General features: G+C 44.0%; 1 protein-coding gene across 3 annotated transcripts in view; it reads left to right on the forward strand.

Annotated features, from left to right (window-relative positions):
* The window catches only part of FAM114A1 (family with sequence similarity 114 member A1), a 102,316-nt gene extending 81,216 nt beyond the window's left edge, over nt 1-21,100 (forward strand). For all 3 annotated transcript variants that reach the window (XM_068278456.1, XM_068278455.1, XM_068278457.1), the window contains exons 8-14: nt 622-745; nt 1,803-1,885; nt 6,544-6,732; nt 8,967-9,106; nt 12,286-12,358; nt 15,691-15,744; nt 19,986-21,100. In XM_068278456.1, coding sequence (XP_068134557.1) covers nt 622-745; nt 1,803-1,885; nt 6,544-6,732; nt 8,967-9,106; nt 12,286-12,358; nt 15,691-15,744; nt 19,986-20,081 — 759 coding nt within the window. In that variant the 3' untranslated portion in view covers nt 20,082-21,100. The remainder of the gene's footprint in view (nt 1-621; nt 746-1,802; nt 1,886-6,543; nt 6,733-8,966; nt 9,107-12,285; nt 12,359-15,690; nt 15,745-19,985) is intronic.
* The last annotated feature ends 5,011 nt before the right edge of the window (nt 21,101-26,111 follow it).

Genomic DNA, 26,111 nt, shown 5'->3' on the forward strand with positions numbered 1-26,111 from the left:
TTTATTTATAGATTATAATATATAAATACAGCTGCTATGTACTTATAATTCCTCATCTGTCTCTGCTTGTCAGCTCAGTACAGTTCCGTTTCACCACGTGACTGGCTGTAACTAATTGTAGCAACTAAGGAATGTAAACAAAAGATAATGTTCTCTCCTCTTCTGATGCAGATCACAAGCTGAAGGAGCTTTCCACTGCACAACTGCTGTGTTTAACTGTTTGAATGCTGTTCTGCTTAAAAAATAAATATAATATTTAGAGAAAAGAAGAAATGCTGAGTTTCAGACCATTTTAAACTGCCTTAAGGGCCTCCGGACACACTAGATTAACTGTTGGGAATCCAGTGTGTGTACAGCAGTCTCTGACTCCTCTCGGGCGCTCCATTGATTCATCTCCGAGACGGCCAAGTACATTGCTTGCCCCACTCACCTGGTTTGCGCTGATGTCACACTCGCACTGCACTGTTGGCCCTTCGCCCTTCCTCTGAAATACATTAGATGGTCTACAAATGCAATTTCACAAAATGCACACAAATAAGTGTGAGTGGCCTCTTATAATGGTGAAAATGCACCACTGCTTGCAAAGACCACCGATAAGCTGCCCATTTCCAATCCTTGCAGGTCCAGACGTATCTGTCCTCTCTGGAAGAGGAGAAGCTGGAAACCATTAAAGCTGAGCTGATTGCAATCAAAGACATTTTCCTGCAGAAAGATTTTGAGAATGGAGAAGAGACCAGTGATCCAGGTACACCGTAACTCAATTCCTGTATAATCCATGAAGAAGAGATAGCTGGGTGCAATGAGCAATAGCAGACCGACTCCAGATTTTTATTATTGGTATTCATTGATAAAACCACTTACATGAAGAGCACTGATCTATATAGTTACAATGGCACCCAAAGGGGAAAAGTGGTCAAGTGTAACGGTATGAGGAACACTGACAAGAAACACTGTGTTGGCTAGATGATTGCATTTGTGGAGTTTTGCAGAGAACCATAAGGCAGTTACAGCACTTTGGGCGCCAATATGCCACTAATGTAATTTATCGGCTATAAGGACAATGCTGGCACATACTGATAAATTTGGGTGCAGTGCCAATAACCAGTGCGCTTCACCCAAATTTAACAATATGCGCCAGCATTGTCCTCCTAGTGGATAAAATACATTAGCGGCAGTGAGCACAGGGCTTTATTGGGCTCTGGGGGCACTCAAATTTTCCCTCAATGCTGCATTGAGGGGACATTTTCCACCCAATAAGGGTAAGACTGGAGAGGGGGTCTTAAGGGCTAGGTTTGTGGTGTGTGGGGGGGGGTCTTAGGGGTTAGATGTGTATGGGGGGGTGTGTCTTAAGTGTTAGGTGTCGGGGTGGAGTTAAGGGATAGGCATAAGGGGGGTTGAAGTTAGTGTCAGCCATTGAGAGGGAGGGTTCTATTTGCGAATAGGTTAGATTCGGACATAGTAAAATTACCGATATTCTGCTATAGTAGGTAATAGAATATCTTTAAAATTACCAATATTCTATTGATGTTATTCTGCGCCCACTTCTACATGCGGCACTTTCATGGGTACGCCCATAAGGTGGTAGTGTGTTTGTACCCTGATAGAAGGAACGAAAAAAACTGGAGAAAAAATTAAAATGGAACAGTTGTCAGATATAAGCAGACTTTGTGCACAGCTGGTTGCTGCGGGAATCTGCACGGCTCTTTTTGTTTTCTTAGTAAATCTGCCAAAAAAGTGTTTTGTTAATTACACATTTCTGTGCACGGTAAATCACAAGCAATAACTTACATTTATTTACACAGAACAGGAAACCGCGTTTGCCAACATGCTTACGGAATTATTATTTGAACTCCATGTTGCTGCTACACCTGACAAACTCAATAAGGTTTGTTGTGCTTTTTGTTGTATAGTGTATTTAGGTATTGTATTACCTCTGATCATTTGTAGGTCGTGTCCTTTTTGCCGATGTACTTACAAAGTGGAAACTGTTTATAATTTGATGAGTAAGCTGGGTATTGGGCAAGGCAGGGCCAATGAATGTCCCTGGTGTACAGCTTCTAAATGCCCATCCACAATGACCTCACTGCCCTGCATTGTGCTTTATTAGTGAAGATACAGGCATAGGGCAAATAGCCATTCCCCACATTGGTGTGAGGCAGTAGAAGAATGATCCGATTGCTGCATTCATATGTGGTAGGCCGGGCCTCCATCTCATATTTAGATAAGGAAACCAGCCTGATTCTATCGGGGGGGGGGGGGGGGGTTATCAATAGTTACCACTATAAGATGAAGATAGAGATGTGATCAACATCTTTATAACACCAATGAAAAGCTAATTCAGTGTGCTTTAGGTGGGACCTTGCAGGTGCTGTCAGTGTCACACAGAGGGTTTGGCGACCATTATAAATGTCTAGCTTCAATTGCAGCAGTTATTATCCAGTACAGTTCACAAAGAAGTAAGGTGCAAGTATGGTTTAAGTGACCCACCGGGAAACCTTATAGGGAATTGGTTAGTGTTTCAACAGTTCTGATGACAGCACCTTCTAGAAATGTTAGGTTTTAGATAGTTTGTGTCCACACTATTCTCCCAATTACAACACATTAAGTTGTAGATTGTGCTGTGATTGGAGAATTGTTCCCTCTGAGGTTTCCTGTTGGGTCACTTACACCATGCTACTATTAAATAGGACCGGGACTTTTGAGGAAATAAAACAGTTTAAAGTGGAACTAAACTCAGATCTTCCGCTCTGCTCTAAAGAACTAGTCGCAGCATGATAACCTTTATGGAAATCCTAAAAAAAAAAACCTGAAGCTTTACCTAGGATTCACATGCCAGTGGGCACTGAAAGGGTTAAGCCTCAGTGTTTATTTATGATGAGAGAGCAGGCAGAGATCCAGCAGTGTATTCACAGCTACTGATCCTGACTTTGATATGGCTAAACAAACACAGCAGGAGAGAATTTCTATGCAAAGCAGTGAGTTTCTGAGAAACTTGTATATGGAATGAAGACTTTTTATTGTGTGCTGTGCAAGAGTTTGGGCCCACTTTAAAGGTAGGTCATAGTCCGAAAGAATGTAGAAGCCATAGGTAATTCAAAGTAAAAAAAATAAATAAAAATACACTGTATTAAATGCTCTAATAAAACCGCATACAATGAGACAAAACATTAAGAATGCTACCCAAGTGGATATTCTCTGTTTGCAATATTAATTGCAACTTTATGTATGATAATTCACAACAATTACAGCGCCCTGATACTGCGCTCATATGCTGAGTCAGGTGTTAATTGGGTCACCTCTAAAATTTTATAAAAGATAATGAATCAAACATTCATCAAACATTCATATTACAGGTGCTAAATTCTAAATAAAACACATTGGCAGGTAGTAACCACATGTATAGTGTTCTTGCTCATATAATGGTTATCATGTGGGAGCGCTCTTCCTAGATGCGTGCAGCCATCAAAATAGAGTTCTTCAGTGAAATGGTTAAGCGCTCTTCTCTGCCTGTTCCTTCTTAAACACAGCAAATATGTCATATAATGAAAAAGCCCCCCCTTCGGGGAAAGACTCACCAGACTTCTAGGCCTCCAAGGCCAATGCTCGCATTCGGGGTATTGGCCACCCCGCAGCCTCTCTGGCAGTCCTCTCTCGGCTATTCCCAGTCTGTGTAATCAAAAAAACGAATTCGGATTTCAGGCAAGGCCACATAGGCCATGGCCTAGGGCACCAGGAAAGTAAGGGGCGGGCTGTGGGCAGCAGGGAGGCCGTAGCAGTTAGCCTGCCATACATTCATCTTGCAACACAGAGTTTGCACACAGCATTTTGCGGCTACCAACAGCCGGATCTGGCACTCGGGGGATGAAGGGGCAGCGAATGGGCACTTACAGTGATCTCTCAGCTGCCTGTCACTCACCAAATGTTCCGCTCACCAAGGAGTTTACAATCTAATCCCTGCCATTATGTCACTAACTGTCCTCAGAGGGGGCTACAATCTAATCCCTGCCATCATGTCACTAACTGTCCTCAGAGGAGCCTACAATCTAATCCCTGCCATGTTGGGTGTGGGGAGTATAGGATGTTGTCGGTCCTGGGGCAGCTGCTTATAGTGGGCCTTGGGCGGTAAAAAGTACAAATCCGGCCCTGCACATCGCGTAAAAGCGTACCAGTTTATTTAAAAAATGGTTCAAAACAGATCAGTGGTGTATAACCACTCATTGGGTCAAAAAAACTTCATCAAGAAAATGAAACACAGACAGCCCCTTGTTTGACAAGCTACCTGATTCCAGGTACAGGGGTATGCAGAGATGAGATGCACTAAGCTTGTGACAAGGCGCACGCCTCTGTCATCTAGCGTCCCTCTCTGCAATATCTTACTGGCTAGTGCTCTAAAAGATACCAAGCCTACTGCACACAGACAATCCCGCCGCGTCCAGCGAGCGTCGTGCGCTATGACGTCACTCCGTGGCTCCACCCAATGTTTCGTTGCCCTAGCAACTCCTCAGGGGCCCGCTGGACGCGGCTCGGTATCTTTTAGAGCACTAGCAAGTAAGATATTGCAGAGAGGGACGCTAGATGACAGAGGCGTGCGCCTTGTCACAAGCTTAGTGCATCTCATCTCTGCATACCCCTGTACCTGGAATCAGGTAGCTTGTCAAACAAGGGGCTGGCTGTGTTTCATTTTCTTGATGAAGTTTTTTTGACCCAATGAGTGGTTATACACCACTGATCTGTTTTGAACCATTTTTTAAATTGGTACGCTTTTACGCGATGTGGAATTCGTTTTTTTTTTTATTACATAGACTGGGAATAGCCGAGAGAGGACTGACAGAGAGGCTGCGGGGTGGCCAATACCCCGAATGCGAGCATTGGCCTTGGAGGCCTAGAAGTCTGGTGAGTCTTTCCCCGAAGGGGGGGCTTTTTCATTATATGACATATTTGCTGTGTTTAAGAAGGAACAGGCAGAGAGGAGCGCTTAACCATTTCACTGAAGAACTTTATGTATGATAAGCAAATATATACTATGTGTATGTGTTATCTGATCTGAATGTAATTACAACTCACGAGTTTCATGTAAAAATGTTTCGTTTCATTGTGCACTGTTTTTGTGTTGTTGTTTGCTTTTGGTGTGTGTGTGTGTGTGTGTGTGTGTGTGTGTGTTCTGTTTTAGAGTATGTAGTAAATGGTTTCTTTATTTTTAACCTTCATTTATTTATATCTTCAACATAGATCAGCAGGACTGCCAGGCAACTAGTATTGTTTAAAAGGACAAACATGGCAGTCTCCATATACCTCTCACTTCAGGTTCCCTTTATGCAACTTTGCAGATCATTCAACTTTTTTTTTCTGTACTGTGTTGGTTCCAATATGCGTTTGCATTTTGTATATTGGTACATAACCAAGAGTCTATTGCTAGCCAAACACAGGTAGATAAATAATGTAGCAGCTCTCTATCAGACCAGCAGGGTCTACCAGCAGTGCAGGTGATCCCTGAAGTAAGTGTACAGTGAAGAGCAGCAATATCTCAATGTGATAACCTTATACATAGTGTCATGTGCAGTGAACCTTCTTTTTCGATGTCCTCAACTGGCTGGATGTTTGCTTCAGTGCACATTAGTTTCAGTAACCCACCTGCAGTACTGGTACATTACACTGATCTGCCAGTGTGTCCTTAAAGAGGAACTTCAGCCTAAACAAAAATACTGTCATTAAGTTACATTAGTTATGTGAATTAAAATAGATAGGTAATATAATCTCTTACCTACCTTGTTTTAAAAGAACAGGCAAATGTTTGATTTCATGAGGGCAGCCATCTTTTTGGTTGAAAGGAGGTGACAGGGAGCATGAGACACAGTTCCAACTGTCCTGTGTGCTGATCACCTCTCCCAGTTGCTAGGCAACGTGAATAACAATATAGGAAATTTCATCATGCTTTGCACAACGTCAGGGGAAAAAAGCCCAGGCAGTTTTTTTTGATGGAGCGGAGCTTAGCTTTTGTAAAGCTAAAAATAGGGCTTATGTAAGAAAAACAAAGTTCTGATGGTGTGAAACTGTTAAAGAAACACCAAGCCTTTTCAGTGCTGCTGAGTAGATTTTTAGTCTGGAGGTTCACTTTAAGGAGGTAACAGAAAAGCGATGACCGGCACTCATATGCCGACTGGTTAAGTGGGTGCGCTGGATCCAGGAGTTGACACTGTGCTCACCACCAATCAGAGTCAGATACGAAAAGCAAACAGGTCGGGCACCAGTGTAATGCTCCAGAGTTATTTTTATCCAGTCTGGTACATACAATTAACATAAAGCAGGGTGAAAGGGACAGCCTGACAGCCTCTGACAAAGCAGGGAGAACCAAGATGTCAGGCCATCCCTTTCACTCTGCTTAATGTAATTGTATGTACCTGACTGGATAAAAGTAACACTGGAGCGTTACACTGGTGGCTGACCGGTTTGCGTCTCCTATTGAATACTACTGTCAGTGTGGCAGGGTGTGGTCAGCATGAAAGACAGGTTTTCAGCTTGGTCTTTTCTGTACAACATATTTAGGCTATGAAAAAAGCCCATGACTGGCTGTCCTCAGAAAGCCCGTGTCCCGACGAGCTGGCAAAAAAACCTGATTCAGATGGTCCGGAGGTGACGGAGATTGTGAAGGAAGACTCCAGAGAGAGTGCTCAGGAAGTAACCACAGCTGAAGAAATACCCACAGCTGAAGCAAAGAAAAGCACAAACACTGAAGTAAATATAAAACACATTTCTTTCAGTCTGTAGAGTTCAAGAACATGAGCACGATTTTACTTTCCTTTTCTAATTTGTTTCCCAAGTGTGTTTGGTCTATTTCTGGTTACTTCATAAAATTGCTCGAAAATTAGAAAGAAAAAATCGAATACTCCTTAGTTTGCCACTTAAAAGGTTCCTGAAGTGGCGTGCATGAAAAAGGGGCACAATGAAATTTTGGCACCCAATTTCAGCTACCATATTCTATGTTTAATTTACCATAGTAAATAAACCTAAAGCCTCATCTACACTGTACAATTTTCCATCAGATCGGATCTATTAGACAGATCTATTAGATAATTTCCAACCGGTCCAATTGGATTGCGATAGATTTTGCAATCGATTTTGGGTACTTATCAATGCAAAATCTATCGCAAAATTGATCTGAAACAATTTGGACGTCTACACATGATGCAATTTCTTATCAGATCACCAGTCAATCTGATTAAAAATTGTACTGTGTAGATGAGGCTTAACACTATTCTTACACAGAACCTCCCTTACCTTAACAGCCTCCTCATACTTAACCCCCCCCCCCCCACGCCTAACCTTTAAAAACACACCTCTCCACATTTAACCCCCCCACGCCTAACCTTAACCACCGAGTACATCAGGTGCAGTATATCTACAACCTGGGAAACTTCATCTGAAGTCCCATGGATATAGATAATCATGTTCTGCTGCGGGCTGGCACCGCTTGCTCCCACGCGGGTACTTGTTACCACCCGTTAGAGGGTAGATGAATGAATGGAAATGCAGTTCCCATTCATCAATGAGATGCCTGCGTCATTGTATCTTTAGAAGTAACATTTTTTTCCATTTTTTATTATTTCCATTAAAATGCATTTAAAATAATTCTTAGCATAATGTACCTACCAAAGAAAGCCTGATTGGTGGCAACAAAAACAAGATATAGATAATTTTGCTGTGATACGGTAAGTAGTGATTAAGTTATTGGCGAAAGAAAGGGAGGAGTGCTGACAGGTGAAAATTGCTCTGGTCCTAAAGGGGAAAAACCCCTCAATGGTCAAGTGGTTAATCAACCGCTCCAACCTGCCGAACCTTAACCCAACCCCTGCCGCCAATCCGCTGCAAATACAATAATGTTAGGGTGCCGCCATAAGTGCCATTATAAATAGTGGCTATACTGTGATATTTGGGCGCATGTGCTGCTTGATATCTCACACTATATATTGAGTGGTATGGGCGCCCAAATTTCACAGTAAAGCAGCTATTTATAATGTCGCTTATGGCAGCACCCAAGTTTCTGCCGATATCGGGGGCCCAAATTTCCCACTTCAACTGAAGTGACATGTAAAAGGAAAAATGTTTATGTAGAGCAGCAGTCCTATTTAAAACTAACCCATGTTTACACTGCATCAGTTGCATTGCATAATAATACGGCATGTCAACTCACTGCTCATACAATTCTATGGGCCTGTTCGCATCTAATAAATCTTATTATAACTTGGAGTTGGTAGGGTTCAGCTCAGAGGTCACAGGAAAAGACTAGCATACCCAGCAACACAAAGAATGGTAATTAAAAGAAGGAATACTGGTGAAACTCGAAAAATTAAAAGATCATGCAAAAGTCCATTTATTTCAGTAATTCAACTTAAAAGGTGAACTAATATATGAAATGGGAACCCTTTGCAGGCGTTTTGGATTAATTAGCTGATTAGAGTCTGACATTTTGAGCCTAGAATATTGAACATTTTCACTATATTCTAATGGTCTGAGATTTTCATTTTGGGGTTCTTATCTGTAAGCCATCACCATCAACATTGTAACAAATAAAGGCCTGAAATATCTCGCTGGTAAAGAGTCTGTCCTATATCAGTGTCCCCTTTTAAGTTAAAATAAAGGAACTTTTGCAAGATATTCACATTTTTTGAGTTTCACCTGTATATGTAATGCTTAAAACTTTGTGAATTGTAAATTTTAATATATGTTACACAATGGGCACTAAAAAAACAAAAACATGAACTAGGGCTAAACTAAAGTTTGTGGAACTTCGTGTGGGAATAGACCACCTATATAATATTCTCCTGCAAAGTTCCCAGCCTTTTCTTAAGTATTTGTTTACCTGTTTTAAATATTCAGTGAAAACGTGGTTATGTGACATGTGGAAATGACTTTGCAGAGCACCTCAAGTTGCGCAGGATAATAAGAGCTATCTCATCCTCTCCATTCAGGACGTGTACATGACATCTATTGAAAGTTTGGCTGAAATCACTGCTCGTTGTATCGAACAGCTCCACAAAGTTGGTGAATTGATCTTACATGGACAAGATGTAGAGAAACCAGTGAAAGACCAAGCAGTTGTCTTAACAAAGTGAGTTAACTGGATATGGCCATAGTCTGTAAAGAAACTTCAAATAACCCTACAATCTCTACAACCAAGACCTTTTTCTGTTAGAATTGTGGTAATTTGCAAAGCATCATATGCATGCTCCTCTATTATTTAGAAGAGTAAATACTTTTTCCTCTGTCAGAAAGGGGATAATACAGTATACTGCCTATACTAGTGTCTATTACAGCCCATGGGCCACTGCGGTCCTTGGTCATAAGCCATAAGATCTCCAGAGGAAGGCAAAAAAACCCTTACAAGGCATTGTCCAATTAGCCCCAAAAGGGAAAAAAATTCCTTTCCGACTCCAGATGGCAATCAGATAAAATCCCTGGATCAACACCACCGGGAATTACTTAGTAATTATAGCCATGGATGTCTAGGTTTTCGTGTTTATTTTTTTCCAAGTTGGTGTGCGTTTATTACATTTCAGGATTTACTATATTTTGTATGTTATTTTGCATGGTGAGAATTGGATGCAGGTGCTAACCTACATTTTTGAAATGCTTTATGTCTTATACACACCATGCAATTTTCCTGTCAGATCGATGGACCAATCGATAATTTCCAGCACGTCTGATCTGTTTCCAATCGAGAAAGGGATCCATTTTGACATCAGTACTACACAAACCTCAATCCCTTTCTTGATCTGCAGCAGATTGGACACAAAATATTGACGCTTTGGGGCACAGTTATGACATTTTTCACTTTTGTTGCCAGCGGTCTAGACATACCGGTAAATGGCTGTATGTTGAGCTATTTTTTGGGACAGCAACTCTACCCTGTTCTGTCACTGACTTCTTTACATTGTATATAAGTGTCACCTCTTCAGTGCTGTCCCATGAAAAAATATAATAAAACATTTTTTAAAATGTGAGCGGTGTACTCACTTTTGTGAGACCAGGTATGTTGTCATAGACTGCAGTTTAGCCTTAACATTGTCTGAATCACTAATCTAAATGTAGCTTGATCTTTTGCATTGGATTCGAAAAATGTACCAGGGCTGGGTTTTACAAAAGCAACTTATAACGCTTACATGTCAAACTGTGGTCTGCAGTGCCATCATATCTGGCCTGCAAGTGGTTTTCCCTCTTTGCATTATATTTGGCCCACAAGCACCTGAGCACTAATACTATATGCAGGGAGGATGGTGCCAGACACCAAGGCACTGTATGGGGGAGGGAACTGCTAGACACCAGGGAGCTGCATAAGGGAGTGAGATGGCCACCAGACATAGTTTGGCCCGCAATGTGGTCCCAGTTTTCAATTTCAGCCCACTCTGTATTTGAGTTTGACACCCATGTATAGAGGCAAAGATTCAGGTGACTGTCTTGGTTTTATTATTTTGATGGAAGAAGCTTCTCTTTTGTAAGTTGGCATGAAACCCCTTTTTTTTTTTTTTTTTTTTTTAATCCATTTTATACTTTTACTTATTGTACACCTTTATTTATATGCAGTGTGTTACACAATCATCAGATCTGTGATCCAGAGGTCTGTCCCTACAGAGAGTGCATAGGAACATTTCAGCTCTTTTTGTACCTTTTTCCATATGTCATAGATGTAGGATGTAGAAGGAAATTATTGGGAAATGAAGCATTCCTCTGCAAACTCTTGTGAACATTTCATTTACTAATGAAAGAATGAACCTTAACAAATAGGAAATCTATCTATCTATCTATCTATCTATCTATCTATCTATCTATCTATCTATCTATCTATCTATCTATATATATATATATATATATATATATATATATATATATATATATATATATATATATATAATCTCTATCTATATTTCAGAATCAAGTTTAATGGCCAAGTACAGGGGTTTGCACCTGGAATTATTTTTGTCACAGACAGGCTCAAGTGGTACACATGACAAGTAATACAGATATACAGTACATAAACAGATATACAATAGTAGTACAGGAGGGCAGTAGAGTAGTTAAATAACTCTAGAATAGTTGGGGTGATGTAACATGGGCGGGCTACTACCCGGGTGTAAGTGCTGGAGCTGGGGAGTGCGGTTGGGAGGGAACGTTGAGGAGGTCAATGGCTTGTGGAAAGAAGGTATTTCTGTGTCTAGTGGTCCTGTTGGGTAAGGACCTGTAGCGGTGGCCTAAGGGGAGAAGACTGAAATAGCGGTGTATATATTGTGTGTGTGTGTAATTCACTTTGTCAGTACAAGTATTGTCATATATTAAATATGATGCCAGATAAAAGTCCAATAATGAAATTCACTATGGATAAGTCCAAGTGCTGCAAAAGGTTTCTGGGTGATATCCAGCAATGCACAATAAATTCAGACGAAATGCGCTCTTGGAAAACCATAGAAGTTGCACAATTACTCAGCCCCCCTTCAGAAAACCACCCACCGGATTGTAGGGTCTATTCAGAATGTTCAGCGCATTCGGGGTATATGGCCCCCCGTCGCCTCCCAGGCTCTCGCCTCCTCAATCCGGTTCAATAGAGTGCAATGTCTCCAGCGTATCTCGCCCACCTCCATCCTTAGTGGTTGTGTAAAGGAGAGGGGAAAAAAGAACACACGGAAGACCAGCTGCCAATAGTGTGATTCTGTATTTATTCAAAATAACTGTTAAAAACAATTTAAAAAGCTGCTCGGCAGTTTGAATACAAGTCTGGTAGGAAGAGTTAGCTTCCACATAGCTGCTATCCTGTCCAGCTCAAATAGAAACACCGCCGCCGTCTGCCCTGTTCGTAATGCCACTAGGACGCCGGGCTAGTCACTGCCGAGCAGCTTTTTATAATTGTTTTTAACAGTTATTTTGAATAAATACAGAATCACACTATTGGAAGCTGGTCTCCTGTGTGTTCTTTTTTCCCCTCTCCTTTACACAACCACTAAGGACGGAGGTGGGCGAGATCCCCTGGAGACATCGCACTCTATTGAACCGGATTGAGGAGGCGAGAGCCTGGGAGGCGACGGGGGGCCATATACCCCGAATGCGCTGAACGGCCTGAATAGACCCTACAATCCATTGGGTGGTTTCCTGAAGGGGGGCTGAGTAATTGTGCAACTTCTATGAAAGAATGAACCTACTGTATATAGGTGCTCAGATGTTAGCCCTGCTCAATAATATGTAATTGTGTAACAACGTGAAGGTCTTTCTGGTTGTTTGATTTGTCTACATACTTTTTAGGTTAACCAGTGCTATGTGTACAGAAGTAACGTCCTTATCAAAGAGGTTTACTGACTGTCTGACCGCTGTTGGGGTAAGTAAAGTGTTGGACAAGCTAAGAAAATTGCACTACATTTAGACTGTAATCGGGCATATTTCACATTGAAGTCCATAATGTCAGTGTCACTGTCCGCTTCATTCCCCAGAATGGTACAGACCATAATAACAATGTGGCAAGGATTCCAGGCCACCTCCATTCAGAACTAACTGGTTGCAGTTAGGCTTTAAGTACAGCTAATGAAAGTACCTGGCTCTTGTCTGTATATTAGATTCGTCTCATTCTCTGCACAGAAGCATTCCATTGGGTGAGACAGAGCAGCACTGTAAGCCACACTTCTCTTCAGGCCGGTTTCACACTTTTAACCCGCACTGCACCACAAGGCAAAAAAAAGCCAATGGAGATTACTGTGCTAACACCGTACTATTTAAAAAGTATGTGTCGCCATAGACTTACATGACTTCCGGTTCTCTACACATTGCTGCTCATGTTGCCCAGCAACGCACTGTTGCTCTTGCGGCAGTTTGGGCACTTCCCCCGAGATGCATTGCTCCGCAGTAGGTCTATGGGGCATTTTCATACCTACATCGGTGTAGCATTGGCCTGCTGCCAAATAGGCCAACACACCTTGCCAGTGTGAAAGGGTCTCAGTGTATGGGCAGCATGTTGCCCATGTAAATGGCACCATCTCCTTACACCACTAGTGTCCTAGGCTCGATTCCCAATCATCTCCCTATCTGCACAGTATATGTGTGTGCTTCCTCCAGCTGCTCAGGTAAACTCCAATAATCTGAAACACCAATGGAAGGTTAAATGGCCTTTCCCCTGAACTGTCACCAAGGAGTTTTAAAACAGGGCTTTATATAGCTTAATTTTGTTCCAATTATTGGCTGGACTTGTGTGCAAAAATATCAGCCAGGATTCCACCTCTCCAGCCACATCATACACCGCGTATGCACAGTGCAGTGCACAATGCACGCTGGATTTTCCTTAAGACACAGTAGGCACGTGCCTACAGGCACCTGATGATGGAGAGGCGGCTCACTCCCCTCCCCGAGTGCTTCCCTACCTCCTTCCCTATGCAGATCCCTGAGTAAAGTGTAAATAAGAGGTTGCTCACCCAGGTCTCAGCATTCCACTGACGAGATCTCCCTTCAGTTGGGGGCACCACTAGCTACCTAATACTAAGGGTACCTTTGGCTACCTAATGCTAAGGAAAACCTGTAGCTACCTATAACAGGCACGGGAAGGAAGGCAGGAGTGACAGCTGGGCCAGCCAGCACACTTGGGGTTTGTAAGTTAGTGGAGGGAGAAGTGTAAGGTGCCAGAACATTTGTGCCTATAGGCTCCTGGGCTCCTAAATCATAAATAGTGGCCATATGTGCTGGGTGTTGGAACTGTAGTCTTAGAGCGTGGTGTGCAATCTTACCTCCAGTGTCTCTTTTATGAGTCACTTTAAAGAGACTCTGAAGCTTGAAAAACCTGTTTAACATAATTGCCCCACCTAAAACGCTGCATTCCCACGGCTGAAAACTCCATAAATCACCCCAAATTCCCTGTGGCACATCGTGGGACTCCTTCTGCATAGAGGCAGAGCTTTGCACTGTAGCTCTGCCTCTACACGCATCCATCTGCGCGGATCGCCGCCTCTCCCCACCCCTCTGTCTTCTTTCACTGAGAGGGGCGGGGGAGAGGCAGCGATCAGCGCTGATTGACGCGCATGGAGGCAGAGCTACAGCCCAAAGCTCTGCCTCCCCCAGCAGCTAAATCCACGACCAGGAAAGTCATGGATTTTTGCCCCGGGAGTTAGGGGTTATTGATTTTTCAGCCACAGAGATGCGGCGGTTTAGGTGGGACAATTATGTTAAACAGGTTTTTAAAGTGAAAACCTGTTTTTTTTTTTGTTTTTTTTTCTTGGCTTTAGAGTCTCTTTAAGTTCAAAATTCACAATCAGTATTTTTAACTACTTCCGTACCAGCAGTCTCTGGCCCCTTAAGGACCAGAGGCTGCTGGTACTGTAAAATGCCTCCCGATGATTCGCCGCACATACCCGCCACTCTCGCCAGTCACGTCGCTCTTCCATTGCTGCAGGTCCCTCTCTCTGCCATCTCTATGATGGCAGAGCTGTGTGAGCCGGTCAGGGGCAGCTCACATTAACTCCTGACCCTGTCCATCAATGTAAGCCAATGGGATTGGCTTACAGTGATGACCGGGTCAGGAGCCAATGAAATAAGCTCCTGACTGGCTCATAGGGTTCTTTTGTCATACTGATGGCAGTGCGTGTGGGTTGCGGCAGGGACGGAGCAGCGGGACTGCGCTGCAATGATTGTTGAAATCTACATCCTGTCAGAGCCGCACAGCCACAAGTAGGATGTAGATTTCAACTGCGCTGGTCCAGAAGCTGTTAAAACAGGAAGATTAGCCATGCTATCCCAGGGGAAAAAAAAAAAATAAAACACACACACACACACACACACACACACACACACACACACACACACACACACACACACACACACACACACACACACACACACACACACACACACACACACACACACACACACACACACACACACACACAGGATCTGCAGCTGTTGGGAGCTCTCTTCTCTGTCACACACAGAGCTACACATAGAGTTAACTGATCAAGTGTGAGGGGAATTTCCCCTCTCCTCATGGCTCAGTCAGCCGTCAGTTTTGGCGTCAGTAAAGTTTGAATGTATTTTGATAACAGTAAACAAAGAGGTTGCTACTAAAATGTATACACCAGTACTTAGCAGCACTTCCCAAACAATTCCTGTGTCCATTGAAAAAAATATGTGAATCGATAGTATTCCTTTAAAAAAAAATGTTTTCTTTTCTCATCCAATCGCTGAGTCACCTCAGCCTTGCTTGTAAATACAAGTGAGCAGAGGATCATGTTTCAGCTAGGCAGCAGTCTGCTCAGCCAATCCGTGAGAAGCAGGAAGATGGAAGGGTCAATAGCAATGGCACAGAAAAGAGCCTGGGGGACTGAGAAAATATAATAACAGCAGAGAGATTCCTGAATAGATTGGAGAGCTTGTACTTTACTTTACTTGTATTTTAAACGCACTGCAGTTTTTAAATAGAATTTTGGTTTTGTGGCTGACAATCCCGCTTCAAACGGGGATCTAATTGATTGGCCACTACAGTCTAAAATGACTGCCACTCTGTCATATGTGTGGAGTGAGCATGGGATCTGTTTGGATCATGTTTGTCCATTGGTTTTTCCTTTCTACTGCTTGTGCTACTTGTGACATTAATGTTATTAATTCTGTATAATGATAGATTTTTGCAGTTTGATTATTGAACTAATGCACGTAAATATGTTGTGTTTATTACAGTGCAAGCTTAAAGCAGAAGTACTGAATCCCATGGCCAACAGCATCCAGCTCGAGGTATTAAACCATTATTATTTTTTTTATTGTACTGAAAAATATTTTCCAACATTTAGCAAGTCGGCTGCCCTCTCTGGACACTCCTGTAATGCAGCCAGAGATAGAAGTCTTGCGTTGTACCAGCCCATGTAACCGGAATGAGATAGATGATCACACAGCATCATTAGGCTTCTGTTCCCCCAGCATCCACAGCCACAAGCCCCCCTCTGAATTTCAGACATTGGTCTCTGTAGTCAGTGGCGTAACTACAACTCATGGGACCCAACTGAAAAGCTTTGATAACACCCCCTCAATGCTCACACCCCTTCCCTTGCCTCCCCTTGGTGACCTTAATGGCCTGGGGGTCCATCTCACAAGGGTCATAAAACAAGTGTAGCCATCATAATCTTCACACCCATAACCAGTGTAGCCACAAAAACACATGATCTAAAGGATAGACCTCTGTATTGAATAAAGGTAAGGTTGATGGTAGGGAGACCTTCACAGCTCTGGGCCCCACTGCCATTGCTGGGGCTGCTCCCCTATAGTTATGCCACTGTCTGTAGTAGTGCGCAGACTGATTGCACCACCTACATCTCGGCTGATGCCTGTAATGCTATTTGACAAAAACAGAGGAAGAATGAAAAAAGTCCACATGATATTAGTACAGGCTTCTAGGCTAATAAGTTACTTTGCGTGGAAATGAATCTTCCTTACACCCCTGTCCAGGCACAGATATTTTCTTAGACCTGTGTAGGTTGGCTTTTTCACTTTCATGCCAGCAATACAGATTAAAAAAAGCTGAGACAGGTGATGTATTGTGTTGCGTGGGTGACACCGCTGGAATGGACATAGGCCAGTTTAGCACCCCAGTATTCTGGTTGGAACATGCTGCTGTTATACATGTGGAATGCGGTTTGGCATTGTCTTGATAAAATAAGCAAGTCCTTCCTTGAAGGAGATGTTGTCTAGATGGCAGCATATGTTCCAATACATTTGTTTATTTTTAAGCAATAGTGGTGCTCTCTTAGACATGCAGACTAACCAATGACACAAACATATATGCACCCGCTTACCATCACCGATGCTGACTTCCCAACTGCGCTCTGATGGTTGGATTGCCCGGTGGATACAGCATCCATGATTTTCTAAAAGAATTTCACATTTTGATTTGCCAAACCACAGGACAGTTTTCTATGTCATTTCAGAGTTTCTGGATCATGTTTATATTTGGTTTCTTATTTGCACAGTAGAGATTTAACGTGCCTTTGCGCATTAGGCAGGGCACTGTGTTCACCGGCAATGGTTTTCATGGTTTTAACCAGGGTCACAGGATGCTAAGTGGACAGCAGGAGAGCAACGAGAGTCTGCGCTGGATAGAGGCCATGTGAGTTATGGCAGAAGCAGGCCACTGAGCACATACAGGTAAAGGGGGCAAGGTGACAAAGAGAGGAGGACAAGAGTCAGAAGCCCGGGGCCATGGGGCACAGCAGGCAGCACAGTAGGCAGGCCCCTTCTGGAGCTTGGCTTGCTTGTACCCTGGCAGCGCCCCTGTGCGTAGCATTACTTTTTTTCTAGAGAAAAGTGACGGTTGCTGCTGGAAATTTGTTACACCATTCAAATGAATGGAACTGCATATTGCCACTTTATAAAAGTGCGATCAGACTTATTACACTGGCCATCAGAACTTTAGGCCGGCCTAATTGGCGGTAGCGGTGCTTTGCGGCCGAGGGGTTGCACCACACCGCCAAAAACAGGCCTTCAGGGATTACAGCATTAGTACACGGTAATCACTGCCTGGCACCTGTCCAACAAGAAGTGAGGCTCCCTTCCTGTTGCGCAATCGATAACGTGTGCGGAAGCATATTGCTAAAATACGCTTCCACGCATGCGTGACTCTAAAAACTGTGGCAGAGTTTTTTTTTTTTTTCTTCTTGAAAATTCTTTTTATTGAAAGTTTCAGGTTAAACAAAAGTAATAACATAAACAAAACAGCCTGACCTCCAACACACACGCAGGTGAGGAGGCAGGAAAACCACAGGAAGGAATGCAGAATATTTTCACAAGTCATATATGTTATTAAGAGAACCATCTTTGATGATCAGAAGTAATACAGTACTCATTTGGTAGCCATAACAGTAAACAGGAGCCAAAATCATTTCCCTTTGTCTATAGAGGCCCATGCCATGAGTAAGATCTATGCCTTTACCAGAAGAAAAGATCCCTCATTAAGTCTAGGATGCTTTAGCAAACCAGAGTGTAAAGCTAATCATGAAAACCTAACCACAATACACTTATGCAGTGTCTTTATTAGAGGTCCAGAGCCCCACACCTTTTTGAACTTAGCTGGGCATCTTACTATATAAGCGGCCTTGTATAGTTGAAGAGAGTTATTAATCAATTTTTCCAATATTGACAGGATGGAGGGGCCGGTTGCTTCCATTGTAGCACAATCGCTTTCCTGTAGTAAAATAACAGTAGGCCCCATCAGTTGTCGCTGGGGTCTAGAGGAGGCAAGTGTATGTACATTGCCAAGGATACAGATCATAGGCTCTGGTGTAATATGTGTCTTTGTGTTGGAGCTCACAAATGCACAAATCTCTCTCAAAGTGTCAGCAATTAAGGGACAATCCCAAAAGGCATGAGAAAAATCAACTCTAGCTGCACCGCATCTCCAGCATAAGCTCGAGCCCTCCCTATTGAACTTGCTTAATTTATACGGGGTCAGATAAGCCTGATGGATAATTTTAAATTGAATTCATTTATCTCTGGTTGAGATCAGGTATTCAAAGGGCTTAACCACCCTGGCGTTCTATTAAGATCGCCAGGGCGGCTGCGGGAGGGTTTTTGTTTAATTAAAAAAAAAACTAGAGGGCGCTCCGGAGGCGTTCTTCTGATCGCCTCCGGCGGCCAGAAGTAACACGGAAGGCCGCAATGAGCGGCCTTCTGTGTTTCGCTTACCTCGTCGCCAGTGGCGTAGCTAAGGTGCTGTGGGCCCTGATGCAAGTTTTACAGTGGGGCCCCCCAAGCACTCTATACATAACAATTGCCACTGCGCACCAAAACCTGCCAATGGCAACTACAGTGTCAGAGGTGCAAGAAGGGGATGGAGAGCAGTTTGTTAGTGATTACCACCATTCACAGTATCTATAGAAGTCATAATTATGAGCACAGGACCAATAGAGAGCTGATACTGTAGTTGAGGGAGGGCCCTTCGGGGCCCCTCTGGCCCAAGGGCCCCGATGCGGTCGCTACCTCTGCACCCCCTATTGCTACGCCCCTGCTCGTCGCCATGGCGACGAGCGGAGTGACGTCATGGACGTCAGCCTACGTCCTGACGTCAGCCGCCTCCGATCCAGCCCTTAGCGCTGGCTGGAACTATTTGTTCCGGCTACGCAGGGCTCGGGCGGCTGGGGGGACCCTCTTTCGCCGCTGCTCGCGGTGGATCGCCGCAGAGCGGCGGCGATCAGGCAGCACACGCGGCTGGCAAAGTGCCGGCTGCTTGTGCTGCTTTTTATTTGATCAAAATCGGCCCAGCAGGGCCTGAGCGGCACCCTCTGGCGGTAATGGACGAGCTGAGCTCGTCCATACCGCTAAGGTGGTTAATCAAAGTATCTTCCCAATCCTCATTGTCTAAATCGGGTATCATTGTGAGCCAGGGCTGCTTATAGACCGTAACATGAGGTTCAGTAATTAATATTATGCTTTGGTAAATTGCTGAAAGGGCTTTTGTGAGGTTCTCGTTTATAATTATATCTCAAATGGCAGAGGAGAGAAGCTTGACCGTCTCTCGCCCAAACTGCGCTCCGAATGCGTGTCTCAGCTGCAAATACCTAAAGAAATAAGAGTTTGCGTCAGGTTTCTTAAATGCATGCACGTTACCATAGACTTACATGACTTCCGGTCTGCCACAGGAGCCGCACGGTAACTTAGGTATACGCTCATGTTAGTTAGGGAACTTCTGGCGCACAGCGGGTAGTATGAACTACCCCATAGACTTTCATTGCCCGGGGGCGTGGTTTGTTAAATTTACCGCAGCGCCCCAGTGTGAAAGGGCCCTCAAACGCTTTACTATAATCACTATAAATATGGTGTCTTTTTATGTTCAAAACCTCATTTTCTAAAGCTGGACTTTAAACCTAGTTACTGTGACTGTGACTTTGCTGAATGTCCGCCTTATGAAGTTTTCCAATGTTAGTTGTCTTTTAAATGAGCTGTGCTGCTGAAATATTGATGCAATATGGCATTGTCTTGTTTTCCAGGGGAATAACAGCACCACCTACATCCAGGATGCCTTCCGGCTACTGCTCCCCATCCTGCAGTTCTCCCAGATCCAGGCTACCTTTTCCAAAGCATAGCCTGATGTACCTCTCAGCCTGAGATATACCACAGCCCGGCTTAATGCTGCTGCTCTGTGTGATGAAAGACTCTAATCTAAATCCTCCTGACAATGAGGAACAGCTGGCTGCTGTCTGCTACATGCAAATTTGCACATTGTAGAAAGTAAACTACAAGTTTTGGCAAGTGTTTTACAAAGCCGATGATTTAGTCTCGCTATTTAATGGTATAATCTGTTTCACGTAAAAACCCACAGAAAAGGCAGTAAGAGGGTTGGACAGATCTGCCAGGCACAGACTCATGCAAAGAAGAGGAGAGGAATACAGTGTATGGGTATACTGAGGAATACAGTGTTGCCCCTAGAAACCAGAAGCCGTTTGCAAATCTCACCTCCGTGTCAGCAAGAAGTAACACCCATAATGCATCACTTCAGGAAAGGGTGTGGGGTATTCAGATCATGGCTGTATGTTCCTGAAAAGTAAGGTGTACACCCAGAGCCACTGTATTATAGCATACCTTGCAGGTAGGCATATTCCATATGGGTACTCACACCCAGGGCATAGCTGGAAATCATTGTGCCCCAAAGCAAAGTTTTGATTCCCCCCCCCCTCCCATACAAATGTTACCTTTGTGCCCAAGGTAGTCCCCCAGTACAGGTAGCCAGCTGTGACCCCTCAATGTAAATAGCCTAAAGTAGCTCCCCAGTATAGGTAGCAAGAAGAGCCCCAAGTATTGGAGCCAGATTAGCCACAAGTATAGGTAGCTGGATCCCCCAAATATACAGAGTATAAAGGGAAGAGCTGGAGGAAGTGACCTACCTCTCCAGGACCCATTTTATCACCGGCTGAACCCACCGGGCCCCCCTTAACTACGGGCACCATAAAAGCTACAGGTCACAGTGTGATAAGTGCAACTTAAGCATGACAAAGTAGTGAAGACCACACTTGAATGTGTACCTTATTGGAAAAGGGGTGCATACGAGATTAGCCTTCACATTTTACATGCATGCTTTATGCTATAAGCTTGTAAAAGTAATAAATGATAATTGTGCTTTAAACCAGCAGTTCTAGATATACACCTGACTTTCCAGGCCATAAAATAATAATTTGGATATTCACTCACTGTGGTCGATTTATCAACCTCATGACATTGAAAATATAAACAGTCAATTAGAATGCTTGTTTCATTGACCAACTGAAAACCTGATACGTTCTTCTATGCTATTATGCCACTTATGTTCAATCCAATATGTATTCCTGAGAAGATAAGTCTGCCTCTATTTGGAGCTGATGCATTGTGGGGCTTTCTTCTCGTCATACAGAGGAGAATTTTGCAAGAAGGCAAACTGTATTTGGCATAACATTTTCATTAAAGGATTTTTGGACCCCATTAGGCCTACTGTACAAATCCTGATGGTTCTGATTCTCCACAACGTAACTGGGTGCCCAGTTACGTTTGTCCTTATACTTTAAACAATCCTAATCTCTTCAGACCATATACAATATAAGGTTCCCTAAATTTCCCAGTATCCAAACTAGATTGTGTCTTTAAACGTGTAAAAAACTGGTGCATTGTTCTCACCAGTCAACCAATCCACGGTAATTTACTACACCATGTGTTGTTGGTTGTCCCGCCACAGCAACAGATGCATGCTAGCCTGGAGGTTAGTGATGCATCTGTACAGCTTTGGCTGTGCACTGACACCCCAGGCTAGCAAAGCGTCTGTTGCTGTGGAGGGACGCCGAGCAGCACAGGATGGAGCAGTTTGTGGAGGATTGGATGAGTGGAGAGAACAATGCACTCATTGCTCAGGCATTGGGGACCACTAAAGATCCGGCGTACTGGAATTTTAGCAGATGTCCGTCGGCCACTGTGCACACATTGGATTCACTCAAATTCTCAGCCGAGGAGGTCTTACTGGGCTGCCACGGCCAGGATCAATACAGAGCAATGTATAATGTGGGATGTACTCTATAAAGCAGGGGTGTCAAACTGATTATGTAACAGGCCAAAATATAAAACATAGTCTATGTCACGGGCCAAATTGTTAATAAGGTTTTAACATTTATTGAACAGTCTCAAATTAAGGGGCATAACTATAGCAACCATGGCAGGGCCTGGGATCCCGCTCCTCCCCCTTTTGTAGGGTAGCAGTAGAATATTTACCTGCGCCAGTGCTGCTTCAGGTCTCCTCCAATCTTCCTGACAGACTCATACGCTATGCTGCTTACCTCTGGCTCTGAATACATGTCATGTGATCTCAGGAGCTGGAGGTGTGGAAGTATAAAGTGTGCAGCTGCCGGTAACAACAGAAGAGGTACGGTGCAGCCCTGGAGCAGGTAAATATTGCTCTGCTCTGCTGGAGAAGGGCGTCGGCAAGGAGGGGGACATGTGTAGTTGTGTGTGCATTTTACCAGCCACATGGGGAGGGGTGGTTGTATCCAAGGAGGAGGCCCGTGGGATGTTGCTGCATCTGCGCTTAAAACTGAGAGGCTGGGAACACACTGAGCAGAAACGCTAGTGTTGCGGAAAACGCACATAATGCAAGTCAATGGGCTGCATGAAAAAAACGCATATACTTGCGTTTTGCAATGTGCGTTTTTAAAAAGGCTGCTTTTGTTGCATATTTTTCAAAAACGCATCAAAAAGTGCATAATGAAAGTCAATGGTGGAACAGAGGTATTGCGTTTTAGTGCGTTTTGTATGCATTTTGCATGTGTTTTTATATGCGCTTTTTTTTATACTAGTTTGATGATGTATTTCCGCTTTCTGTTGACTTTCTAGTGATTTGCATAAAGCGCATATACAAAATGCATATGCTTTTTTTTTTTTTTTAATGCAAACCGCAAACGTATTAAAACACAAAAGAACGCAAATGCACAAACGCATACGCAGCAAAACGCTACGTCTCCTGCACTGCCTAGTGTGCCCCCAGCCACCGTGTTTAAGCTAGAAACACTGTCATCCTCTGGATGGCAAGGCCTGCGGGCTTTGAGTTTGACACCTGTGCTGTACAGGTTTATAATACAGGTGGAAGAGCAGCTTTTGACATGATATAAGTTATAGACCACCTATAATGTGTCCTTCAAATTGTCTTTGCATAATTAGTCATGCTTAGAATAATTTACGCAGCAAAGACTGATATGAAATAAAGAAGTTGTTTTTTTTTTTTTTTAATTAATTGTAATAGGAATATTCTCATGCTTACCAAAGGTTATTCATTCCAGACTTGTTGCACGTGTCTATATAGAAATGCTTGTTTGGCTGTAAAATTTTGCTGAAAGGTTTCTTTAGGTATAATTTGGGATAATTTATCAAATCGAGTGTAATAGCATGTAAACGCTGACCGCTATTTCAGTGAACATTTATACTGATTTGCTGCCTATCGTATAAGGTTCATTAAATGTTCATAAACGTTTCTGGAGTTGTTTTTAAGAATACACCAGCTAGTTTCCTCTTTTATTTTAAAGTAAAATAGAGACCTATAAAAGTTTTGTTTAAATATTTCACTTTTTTGATCATGGTGGTCAGACGTTTATAATAAAAACAAGTCTGATAACATAATAGTTAAAATGAACAGACCTCCCCACTGTAGCTCAACTCTGGATAACATGTTTTTATTTAAAAGTTATTTGTATGCTCTCCGTGGAAGTTTGATTTGCTGAATACCTTTTCTTTGTCTCTGTAAAGTTTCATTTTTCCTCCTTATCTAGACAGCAGCCTTTGGCTCTCTGAACCCTTCCTCCTCGCTTCTGTCACCTTCTATTTTAAACCGTTCTATTTAGTGTTGATGACACAGCATAATGGAGCAACTACATGTTTGGCCTAACGCCCCATACACACGCTCAACAAAAGTCTTTTAAATGCACAATTATCAAACAACTTTTGTTGTTGAAACAACCCAAAAAAGTTGTTTGCTATTGTTCAAACAATTGATAAGACACAGATCAAGTCAATCCAACTGTTGGATTGACTTGAGCTGTGTCTTATCAGTTGTTTGAACAATAGCAAACAACTTTTTTGGGTTGTTTCAACAACAAAAGTTGTTTGATAATTGTGCATTTAAAAGACTTTTGTTGAGTGTATGTATGGGGATTTAAGCTGCATACACCTAACAACTAATGTTGCCACTTGGGAATTGGGACCTGATCCTCTTGGGTGACTTCCCTGGGCTGGCTTGTACGGGCGCGTATCAGCTGTGTAGCTGACAACACCTGTTTCTATGGGGGAGGACAAAGGGACGACGGAGCAGCACATATGTCACGTCACGTCGGTCAGCGAAGGGGTGTCATTAAAGAAGTTGCCTACCACTGGGTCAAGTTGATCCGCCAGGCGGATTGCTTGCAGAAATGCCATCGCTTTTTGGAGGCGTCAGTACACACGCCTGACTGTGGGCTGAGCCGGTCATTATCAGCTGCCACAGACGAATTTAGTCAGGTGTGTGGACGAGGCTCAATTACCGTATTTTCCGCCGTATAAGACGCACTTTTTCTCCCCAAAAAATGGGGAGAAAAAGTCCCTGCATCTTATACGGCAAAGGCAATGAATCCCCAACTTACGGACGCCCGCCGATACGAACCGCCGACCCGACGCCATCAGAGATTCTCTGCCTTGCCTGTGTCCCGCTGTGAGCCCCCCCCCCCCCCCCCCCGCTTGTCTCCACCTACTACTGTGTCGCCAGGTCCCCCCCTGTGAGAATCAGCTTACCTCCTCCATCTTGCCCGCGGCGATTGAAGACATCCGGCTTCTGTGGGCGGCTTCCTCTAGTGCCGGCTTCTAATGACGCGTAATTGATGACGAGTCATTACAAGCCGGCACTAGAGGAAGCCGCACACAGAAGCCGGAGGTCTTCAATCGCTGCGGGCAAGATGGAGGAGGTAAGCTTCTGCCGCTTCTCACAGGGAGGGACCTGGCGACATAGGGGAGTAGAGACAAGCGGGGGGGGGGGGGGGGGGGTTTGAGACTCACAGCGGGACACAGAGTGGAGAGGACACTTGTCGGGACAGGAGGACACTTGGGGGTACAGCACTGACACAGGAGGGCACCATTTAGGGGAGGTCATGTACAAGACGCTCCTGAAATATGGACGCACCAGGTTTAGTTTATTTTTTTTCCCCTGGTTTTTGCCCTCTGAACCTAGGTGCGTCTTATATTCCGGAGCATCTTATACGGCGTGAAATACGGTAAGCGCAATCATTTTGGAAAATCTACTGTATTTGGCTACCTTTTTAGAGGCAGAAATGAACTTTTTAGAGTCTGAGAGAGCGTCAGATCCTGGAAATCTCATTTTTAGCATCTGCAGAAAGCAAGATGTCAGCACTCCTTAACCACTTGCCGACTGCCCACTGCACAGGGGCGGCCGGAAAGTGGATCCCGCAAGGACCGCTGCATGCACAGAGGCGGTGGTCCTTGTACGGGCATGGGTGGAGCGATCGCGTCATCCGTGACGCGATCCTCCGCCGGGGATCGATGGCCGGGGATTTAGCCTCCAGCTCGCCGGCCACTTAGCAGCGCCGGCGGGCGGAGGAATACAAATCTCCGCCAATCCATGCGTATAAGGCACTTTGTTAGGTAAACAAAGTGCCTTATACATGCTTCCTCCTCGCCTCGTGGTCTCATTGTTCCAGAGACCACCAGCGAGGAGGAAGCCATAGTAAGTATACACCACACATTGGTTTTTTTGGGCCACAGCCCCCCTGATCTCCCACCCCAGCCTTCAGACCCCCCCCCTCCCCTCGATCACCCCAGCAGACCCCTGCCAGCACCCTTGCACCCCTCTAAACCCCCCCCCACACACACACACACACACACCTGTCCCTAACTAACGACGCTATCCCCTACATTAGGTCCCTAACTGCCTCCTAATCACCCCTGATCCCCCCCTAACTTTAGATCACCCCCAGACCCCATCCCAGACTACCCCCCTGTATATTGTATACATCTGTATACAGCTAGCTTACCCCCTGATCCCCCTCTGATCACCTGTCTATCACCTGTCCAGCACCCCCACCCATCAAAGCAGACCCTAACTGCCCCGCGGGGGCAACCGA

Source organism: Hyperolius riggenbachi, chromosome 1 (assembly GCF_040937935.1).
Source record: "Hyperolius riggenbachi isolate aHypRig1 chromosome 1, aHypRig1.pri, whole genome shotgun sequence".
NCBI classification, from domain to species: Eukaryota; Metazoa; Chordata; class Amphibia; order Anura; family Hyperoliidae; genus Hyperolius; species Hyperolius riggenbachi.